This window comes from Danio rerio, chromosome 25 (genome assembly GCF_049306965.1).
Source record: "Danio rerio strain Tuebingen ecotype United States chromosome 25, GRCz12tu, whole genome shotgun sequence".
Taxonomy (NCBI): Eukaryota; Metazoa; Chordata; class Actinopteri; order Cypriniformes; family Danionidae; genus Danio; species Danio rerio.
Genome location: NC_133200.1, coordinates 177,224 through 187,500, shown reverse-complemented (window position 1 = coordinate 187,500; position 10,277 = coordinate 177,224). Strand labels below are relative to the sequence as shown.

The window sequence follows — 10,277 nt, the reverse complement described above, 5'->3', positions numbered from 1 at the left end:
TCTCCTTGTATTAACACTAACACTGTCAGACTTTGCTCTGTGTGTCTTTGTGTGTGTGGGTGCATGCATGTGTGTGTGTGTGTGTGTGTTGGTCATGTGACTCTGCTCCTCCTATCAGCACTCTGTGTTTGTGAATCAGCAGGTTCCTCTGGTGTGTGTGTGTGTGAGACTGCTGTTTCTGCGCTGTTGTGTGTGTGCGTGCATGTTTGTGTGTGTGTGTATTTTCTGATGATGTCACTGCTCCTCCTATCAGCACTGTGTGTTTGTGAATTGGCAGGTGTGTGTTGTTTCTGCGCTGCTGCTATGTGTGTGTGTGTGTGTGTGTGTGTGTGTGTGTGCGCTGACCCTCTCTCTCTCTCCTCGTCAGCGCTGGTCAGTCCTCAGGTGGACATCGCCACTCAGGGTTGGTTCATCGGTCTGATGTCGGCCATCGCTCTGCTCATCCTCATCCTGCTCATCATCTGCTTCATCAAGAGGAACAAGGGCGGGAAATACCCTGGTACACACACACACACACACACACACACACACACACACACACACAGCAGTGTTTCTTTCGTCTTCCTCACTGAATTCTTTCTAAATGTGTTTATTTTGATGCACTTTTGTCGAAACACACTTGAGCCAATCAGCAGTGAGGGGCGTGTTTAGTAACAATAGCAGAGGTATTGGAAAAGGGGCGTGGCCTGTTGTGGGCGTGTTTGTTTTCTGAAGCTTAATCAGAAGTGTCGGGGAGTGTGTTTCTGCAACAGGCTTCTTTATCTGGTGTGTGTGTGTCTGTGCGTGCGTGCGTGTGTATGTGCATGTACATGTGTGATTCTGTTCAATGTGTGCGTGACTTTGTTTTGTGTTTGTGTCTGTGTGTGTGTGTGTGTGTCCCATTTACATGTGTTTATGTGACTGGTGTGTGTGTCTCTGTACATGTGTGTATGTAACTGAACACTCTCGCTGTACACACATGTGTAAGTAACTCTGATGTGTGTGTGTGTGTGTGTGTGTGTGTTAGTGAAAGAGAAGGAGGACGCTCACGGGGATCCAGAGATTCAGCCCATGAAGGAGGACGACATGACCTTTGGAGAGTACAGGTGAGAGCCTGACCTTTGACCTCTGATCCTCAGGACCCTCTGGATGATTCAGACTGAACGTCCTACTGCTGCTGCTGCTACTGTCCACACACACACACACACACACACACACACACACACACACACACACACACACACACTCCTCTTTGCAGCAGTGCTCTGTCACAGAGGATCGGCTTCTTGTGTTTGTGGATTTCTACTTGACTGCAGCTGAAGATCTGCACCGTCAACAACACACACACACACACAGGAAGTCATTACCTGCCCTTCCTGTCAGGTGATGTGACGATGCAGGACTGCAGGAACACACTCTTCTGTACTGATCGCAGGTGTTCTGTCCGCATGACTGTGTCTGATGACAGTAGCTGAATGCAGAATCCTGTTCTTCCACAGCGTCTCCCCCTGCTGGACACTCAGTCTCTCAGCATATTATGGATATTACAGTAGAGTGAAGGCAGAAGCGCTGCTATTTTTGCAGATGAAGCCATTGAAGTATTTTCAGCTCAATATATTCTGTGTTTATATATTTGATATTTCAGTTCTCATGTGGATAACTGAGCCAGCCTAACACAGATGATAATAACAGCAGTAAAAATGGCAATAATTAAGCCTCTAATAACAAAATGAATATAGAACTGATCACAATAATGAGAGCATTTGACTTATTTTGCTATTTTACAGTGACTCTAATGACATGTTGTTGTATGATTGAAGTAATATCTCTTATTTATTCTGGAAGCTCAGTTTGTGTAGGTGTGCAGGTGTGTGTTGGGCTTAGAGTGAGTGTGTGTGTATGATGGCGACTGAGCTCACACACACACACACACACACACACACACACAGAGAGTTGAGTATTGTGATGCTGTGAGTCTGGTTTGCTCTGCTGCTGTCTGATGAGGGAAGGTAAGCAGGAACCTGCATGTGAGAATCACTGGGAGAAAAACACCATCATTGCTGGATCACACACACACACACACTCACTCACTCATCCTCATCCGCACACTGAAGGAAACACACAATCCAGAAAAGCCCAGCCTGTAGATCAAGACCAATAGATAAAGTAGACCCAGAAAAATGAAGTTCTGGCAGAAGTTACAGAAAACCCAGCGCACAGATCCAGAAAAACAGACTGTAGAGGCGAGATCCAGAAAAACAGACCAGTAGATTCAGAAAAACTAACTGTAGGGGTGAGATCCAGAAAAACAGACCAGCAGATCCAGAAAATACTAACTGTAGAGGTGAGATCTAGAAAAACAGACCAGCAGATCCAGAAAATACTAACTGTAGAGGTGAGATCTAGAAAAACAGACCTGCAGATCCAGAAAATACTGACTGTAGAGGTGAGATCCAGAAAAACAGACCAGCAGATCCAGAAAAACTGACTGTAGGGGTGAGATATAGAAAAACAGACCAGCAGATCCAGAAAAACAGACCAGCAGATCCAGAAAAACTGACTGTAGGGGTGAGATCCAGAAAAACAGACCAGCAGATCCAGAAAAACTGACTGTAGGGGTGAGATCCAGAAAAACAGGCCAGCAGATCCAGAAAAACTGACTGTAGGGGTGAGATCCAGAAAAACAGACCAGCAGATCCAGAAAAACAGGCCAGCAGATCCAGAAAAACAGACCAGCAGATCCAGAAAAACAGGCCAGCAAATCCAGAAAAACAGGCCAGCAGATCCAGAAAAACAGGCCAGCAAATCCAGAAAAACAGGCCAGCAGATCCAGAAAAACAGGCCAGCAGATCCAGAAAAACAGGCCAGCAGATCCAGAAAGACAGGCCAGCAGATCCAGAAAGACAGGCCAGCAGATCCAGAAAAGGGCAGACTACATCAAGAAAAAACATCCTTTAAGTCCAGAAAAAGAGAAACTGCTAGTATATCTAGAAAAACGCAGCCCATAGATCCTGAATACAGGTGAAAAAAACAGCCTGAAGATCCAGAAAACCCCAGCCAATAGATTCAGAAGATGATACAGAATACAGAAAAACAGCCTGAGAATAATGGACTTCAGATCAAGGAGAAGAGCACCCTGTAAATCCAGAAAATGAAGACCCAAAGATCCAGAATACAGGTGAAAACACAGCCTGTAGATCCAGAAAACCAGTCCAGTAGATCCAGTAAACCCCAGCCCATCGATTATAATACAATAGCCTGTAGATCCAGAATACTGAAAAACATGCATGCAGATCCAGAAAGATGACATGTAGCTCCAAAATAAACCAGAATGCAGATCTAGAAAACCCCAGCACAGATAAAAAACAAAATAGAAGGTAAATCCAGATTACAGAATAATAAAATCCAGCATGTACATCTAGAAACAAGTCCAGTAGATTGGCTTGTTGATCCAGATAAAGAATGACAGTATATCTGGGGGGAAATGGCCAGCAGATCCAGGAAAACTAACTGTAGAGGCGAGATCCAGAAGAAACAGGCCAGCAAAAAAGATCCAGATAAACAGCAGTGGCTTTGGGGTTGACGGAAATGACCAGTAGATCCATAAAGGATAAAACATGGAATGAAAAAACAGAAGAACAGGCCAGTAGATCCAGATAAAGAGAGCCTAGATCAAGAAAACAGCTCCCTTTAAGTCCAGTAAAAGAAAATCTGCCTGTACATCTAGAAAAACCCAGTGCATATATTCAGAAGATGATGCAGAAAAACAGCTCGTAGATCCAGAGCAGTGGACCCCAGATCAAGAAACAGCACCCAGAAAATAAAGGCCCGTAGATCTAGAATATCTGTGAAAAAAACAGCCTGTAAGACCCAGAAAACCCAGCCCACACGTTCACAACATACTGTTCCATAGATGCAGAATACTGAGAAATATCATCCGTCAAGTACATCTAGAAACAGGTTCAGTTCAGATAAAAAGAAAACTGCTTGTAGATCCAGAGAACATCATGGCCGGTGCTTCTGGGGGAAAATAACCAGCAGCTCCAGAAAAAACTGACTGTAGAAGCCATGGGTGAGGGAAATGGCCTGTAGATCCAGAAAAAAAACAGCTTAGCACCCTTAAAGTCCAGAAAAAGGAAAAAATCTGTCAGTTTATCCAGAAAACCCAGCACATAGATTCAGCAAATGAGGCAGAATACAGCCTGTAGATTCAGAATAATGGACCTCGGGTCACTGAAAACAAGTACCAGAACATACAGTAAATCCAGAAAATGAAGCCCGTAGATCCAGAATACAGGTGAAACAAACAGCCTGTAGGTCCAGAAAACCAGTCCAGTAGATCCAGAAAACCCTGCTCATAGATCCAGAGGATAATGACCTGTAGATGTAGAACAGAGGAAAGCAGGCACGCAGATCCAGACAGATGCCATCCAGACAGATCATAGATCCAGGAGAAAGCCCAGTAGATCCAGCAAGCAGCCTGTCTGATTGCTCAAACTGTAAATGAGTGTTGAATGATTCCCTAACTTCTCTTTTATATTGCTCTTCACATTGATCTGCAGGCAGGTTGAAGTGTCCAGAGCATGAGGAACTGAGGACAGCTGCTGTCTGTGTGTGTTTATATCAGGGTGGTGTAACACTATCAGCTGTAGTGCACTAGATATACTGCTGCTGTGCTAGACTGCAGTCGTGTCAGTCTGAGGGACGGCTGGCCTCATGTCCATCTCTCATCATCTTTAATTTGCAGTTCTCTCAGTGTGTTTGATTCATGAATCACTGCTGAATCAGTCGAGTGAGCGCTGATTCCTCTGATTGGTGAATCGGCTGGATGAATGAATCTGCTTGTGTGTGTTCACGCTGCAGACGGTCAGACACGGCCTGTGCTTCATCATCTTTATCCCGCAGATCTTCTGTTTGTCATCATGTATGTGCTTCAGATCCCGCATGTTGATGTTCATTGTGTGTTCACTGCAGAACCGCAGGGTCTGTCCACTTCTCCAACACCTCTGAACACCTGACGGAGCTGAACAGAACATACAGCAGATGCTCTGTGATTCAGTGTTAAAGCTCAGACGCCCTCTTCATCACTCTATAATATAATGATAACCTGTGGACGCTACCTTTGAAAACAGCTTCCCGTATTACTGTATAGTGTGTACTAAAGTCTTTAGGTTGACTGTACTGCGTCCAGTTACCGCTGCTAACATCTACGCTCTTGATCAACTCGATGATGATGAGTGAAGCTTTGTCAACTATTACATTAGTAAAGTTTCACCAAACAGAATACTTTAGTACACAAAATAAAACAGCAACAGTCAGCGCAAGTTCAGCTAATCTGTTGAATAAAGCCTTTATTTTTAGTTTTGCACACAGAACTTTTATTGTAGCCTCCTGTAGTACTGTTGACCCACATAAACTGCTCAGACAGTGTTTTAGGAGTATTTGTGACTCTATTGTCTATTGATGAGAGAAACAAAGCTTCAAAACTACTTGATTCACTAAATGATTCACTGAGTTGAAGTGTTTGAATCAGCGCACGCTGGCGACACCTGATGGTCTAAACTGTAAATGCAGCAATAACAGGCTAACAATGCATTGAATTCAGCTTTTTCACACTGCAAATGCTCAACTCAAAGTGTAATGTGTTAAATACAAACTTACTTTATCAGCTAATATCAGTAAATATTAAGTGTCTGCATAATGTGAATTTTCTCATTCATTTTCAAGGCTAATACTGTTGGTTCTGCTGCTGAACAGGCCAACAATATACTGTTATCAAATATTATTCATATTAATTTTGCAAATGCTTCATTAAATTTCGACAAATCCATTAAACTGATTCAAGACCAGCTGAAAACTGGCGATCCGAGTGATCCTGCCTGGTTTAGTGGTATCTCTATAGTATTGCTCCCCCCAGTGGAGAAACATTGAATTATTTTCCAAACAGTGACGAGATTGTGAAGCTCTGTTACTGAAATCAGGAGGTCTTGCAGATTTAATAATGATTCAGACCACCGACCTGAAACTGTAGTTTTGTAAAAGTTCAAAGTTGATGAAGCAGTCTTCACTGACACCTGTAGACACCTGAAATACTTGTAATACAGTGAGCATCTTAGACCCTTTGCTGTCTGTGGAGGGTCCGAGAGCTCCAGCATTTCATCTTAAACCTGGTCACTTGTGTTCTGGAGATTAATAAAGCTCTCACGGGTCAGAGCTCAGGGGTCAGGCTCCGCTCCTGGAGGGCCGCAGCTCTGCAGGGTTGAGCTCCGGCCCTGATTAAACACTCCTGATCAGACTGATGGAGTCCTGCAGGCTGCTGTGAGAGCTGCAGGGGAGTGTGCTGGAGCTAAACTGCAGAGCTGCGGCCCTCCAGGAGCGAGTCTGACACCTGTGGTCAGAGCAACACTAATGACCTCAACCCTTAAAGTGCACAGGGACTCAGACTGACCGTGTGGATTTAGTACACTCACATTGTTTGATTTGTGGGGTGTGGTTAAGTCTGTTAGCCACGCCCTTTCAGCTGTCAGTTTTAACATTGCCATGACAACAAACAGAAATAAGGAGGAGGAGTCTGGTTGTATTAACTCTCCTTAAGCCCCTTCCCTGTCTGTTTGAATGACACGCCTACTTTACTACAGCCAATCAGCTTGCAGTAGTAAACAAGCCACGCCCACTGATTCTCATTTAATATTCCGTTTTACAATACATGAAATAAAAGCGCTTTGACTTCCTCTCGCCCCCCCCCCGCTCCTCCTGTGTGTGTGTGCTGAGCTGCAGTGGGTGTTCAGGGCTCTGCTGGAGAACGGGTGTGGGCCGCTGTCTCTGACCTCCTCGTTCACTGCATGTGGTTTTTCTCCTAGTGACGAGGATCATAAGCCCCTGAAGGGCAGCCGGACGCCGTCCAGCGGGAGTGTGAAGCGCGCGGACAGCGACGACAGTTTAGTGGACTACACAGACTCTGGAGACACACAGTTCAATGAGGACGGCTCCTTCATCGGCCAGTACAGCGGCCTGCAGTCGGCCCACCACAGCCCCCAGCCCTCGCCCAGCACCGCCTTCAACTCCCTCGTCTAACACACACACACGCTTACTACTGACTGATGGACCAGAGTCACGGCTGCGCTCACTCACACACACACACACACACACGTGAGGATTGTGTGTGTGTGTGTGTGCAGCCGCTGCATGATCAGTGTTCTGCTGTTCTAGACTGGAGAATCTCCTCATCCAGACTGAACACACACCGCATGAGCTTCACCATCCTCACACACACACACACCCGCATGTGCCCTGTGCTGACACACACACACTGATACTGCACACACAGACACACACACACACACACAGAGAGACTGTGTTGGCTGGTGTGTGTGGTGTGTGTGTGTGTGTGTGTGTGTGTGTGTGTGTGTCCTCCAGCAGCTCAGTGGAGACTTTTATTTTCTGCTTTTGGGTTTTTATATTTTGCCTTGTTCAGTTTTGTATATTTGCTGATCAGAACACGTGTGTGTGTGTGCGCGCGCGTTCGTGTGTGTGTGTGTGTGTGCGATTTTTATTTTATTTTAATTTTTTTATGCTTTTTTCATAACTTGCATCAAGTTTGAATTGAAATGTTTGTTGTGTTGTACAGGTGTGTGTGTGTGTGTGTGTGTGTGTGTTGCTGTAAATAAAGCGAGTTTGTTTGGACTGAGGATGTGTGTGTGTGTGTGTGTGTGTGTGTGTGTGTGTGTGTGTGTGTGTGTGTGTGTGTGTGTGTGTGTGAGAGAGAGAGAGAATCTGTGTGAGAAAATTAGTGTGAATGAATGTGTTTTTAAGTGTGTGTGTGAGTGAGAGAATGACAATAAGTGTGTGCGAGAGAATCTGTGTGTGTGTATGTGTGTGTGTGTGTGTGTGTGTTGCTGCAGCAGTATTTATCTCTCCTGTTTACTGTACACAGCTCAGCTCTACTGTACGCAGCTGTAGTGTGTAAAGGCGTGTGTGTGTGCGTGCGTGCGTGTGTGTGTGTGTCTGTGTGTGTGTGTGTTCTGTCAGACTGATAACCGCCGGCGTCTCCCTCTGGAGGATCTTCAATATATGCAGAGAATATTACTGAACCAATAAATGTCCTGCGCTGCACACACACACCTGCGTCCTGCTCATCATTTACTGTGTGTGTTTGAGTTAATGCGTGTGTATGTGTGTTTGTTTGAGTGTGTGCGTATAAGTGTGTGTGTATGTTTGAGTGTGTGTTTTTGTGTATGAGTGAGTGTTTGTGTGTGTGTGTGTGTGTATGTTTAAGTGTGTGTTTGAGTGAGTGTGTGTGTTTGAGTATGTTATTGTTGAGTGTGTGTGTGTGTGTGTGAGTGGGTGCATGTGTATTTGAATATTTGTATATGAGTGAGTATACGTGTGTGTGTGTCTGTATGTTTTCATGAGTGAGTGTGTGTGTGTTTCTGTGAGTGTATGTTTGTGTGTTTGCTTGAGTGTTTGTTTGTGTATGAGTGTGTTTGTTTGTGTGTGTTTGAGTGAGTTTGTTTGTGTGTGTGTGTGTGTGTTTAAGTAAGTATATTATTCTTTGAGTGTGTTTGAGTCAGTGTGTGTCTGTATGTTTTTGTGTTTGTGTTTCTGTGAGTGCATGTGTGTGTGTGTGTGCTTGAGTGTATGTGTGTTTGAGCAAGTGTGTGTGTTTGATGTGTTGTTCAGCTCTTGGTTGTTTTGAGAGTGCGGGAGAAAGAAGATTCTGCATCTCTCTCTCTCACACACACACACACACACACACACACACACACGGTGAGAAACAGTGTGTGTTGAAGCGCAGAGTTATTTTAGTCATTCTCATATTTACACAGAGAGAGCCATCTGTCCAACAGTGTGTGTGTGTGTGTGTGTGTGTGTGTGTTTCCTCAAAACAATGCCACACACACTCAGAGTTGTCTGAACACTGGTGCTTTAGTCAGTTTCTGATGCTTTCTTCCTCCACCTGCACTACAGATATGATGATGATGATGAGGATGATGATGTCCTGATATTATGCTCATCTCTGTATGATGTTAATCTGCACAGATAATCATCTCTGAGTGAACAGCAGACAGCAGGAACACACTCATGTGTCGAGTAACTGCTCCACACACTGGACAGCAGAGCTGTGTGGAGGATTCAGCCTGTAGTGTTGGGTTATGCGGGGACATGTGTGATCTAGACAGGGTTATTCCATTATTAGTTCATTATTTACATCTTGTATGTTTTTCTTTTCTCTCCTGGATAATGTGGTTTTGTCTAGAGGGCAGGTGACAATATGTGTTTAACTTCTCTGTGAAATGACGTCAATATATCTGTCAAAGTTTAATAAACAGATCAAACTCAGTGAAGCTGTGTGTGTGTGTGTGTGTGTGTGTGTGTGTGTGTCTGTGTCTGTGTCTGTGTGTGTACCTCATTATTCACTTGTGTTAGGGTTATTCAGTGCTGTGCTGTGCTGAGCAGTGCGGATCTGCTGGCGTCTGTCGCCCTCTAGTGTGGGATGATGGAAGCACACACACACACACACAGCAGATCTCCTGCTCAGGTTAAAGCTCTTGAGTGTTAATTAAGCTCATGTACAGCTCCATTACTCTGAACATCACTGCTGTCTGTCACCTGTTCTCCATCAGCAGCTGTACTCAACACAGGAGGAGTTACTTTGAGAAATGTGCGCGGTGCTCTGCGCTGTCCAGAAGAGTTCTGGCATACAGCAGGTGAACGCATCAAACTCTTTCATGAGCTCCAGCAGTGTGTGCGGGTGTAATGGTGTCGTGTATTGTGGATAAATCTCTGTTTGTGATGTAGGTGTGTGTGATATAGTGAAGCGCAGCGCTGTGCACATGAGGACTGAGCTGAGCAGAGATCATCCGTCTGACAACATCTGATGAGGGAGATCCTCCACACGCCGCGTGCAGACACACACAGCTCAGTGTGAAGAACAGGAGTGTGTGGACAAATGAGCTGAATGAGGACTTCTGCCTATATGCACTCATTCAGTCTCTCTCTCTCCTTCTTCTGTCTCTTAGCAACATCAAATCAGAAGTCCCGCCCCGCTTTGATCTTGTCCAATCGCTGCGCCGCTGCTGTTCTCCGCCGTTTGAGCTCCGGTCACTCGTGAATCATTGCACAATCACATTAGCGCGCGTTTACTGTTGTCATGACGACCAAACCCCTCCCCCTCCCGGCGTTACCCCGCCCCCTCTGTCTCAGAGAGTGTGTGTGTGTGTGTGTGTTTGTGTGTGTGTGTGTGTGTCATCATAGTGGTGTGCAGCCCTTCAGATGTGCAGTGATTGTGTTAGGGTTAT

General features: G+C 45.1%; 1 protein-coding gene across 36 annotated transcripts in view; it reads left to right on the top strand.

The window, feature by feature from the left end:
• The window catches only part of nrcamb (neuronal cell adhesion molecule b), a 67,152-nt gene extending 59,055 nt beyond the window's left edge, over window positions 1–8,097 (top strand). For 24 of the 36 annotated variants that reach the window (XM_073942423.1, XM_073942401.1, XM_073942412.1 and 21 more), the window contains 3 exons: window positions 368–499; window positions 1,007–1,085; window positions 6,840–8,097. In XM_073942423.1, the coding sequence (XP_073798524.1) occupies window positions 368–499; window positions 1,007–1,085; window positions 6,840–7,053 (425 nt within the window). In that variant the 3' untranslated portion in view covers window positions 7,054–8,097. Of the gene's footprint in view, window positions 1–367; window positions 500–1,006; window positions 2,708–6,839 lie in introns of those variants that run through there. The other 12 variants (XM_073942429.1, XM_073942430.1, XM_073942428.1 and 9 more) reach the window with 2 other exon arrangements.
• The last annotated feature ends 2,180 nt before the right edge of the window (window positions 8,098–10,277 follow it).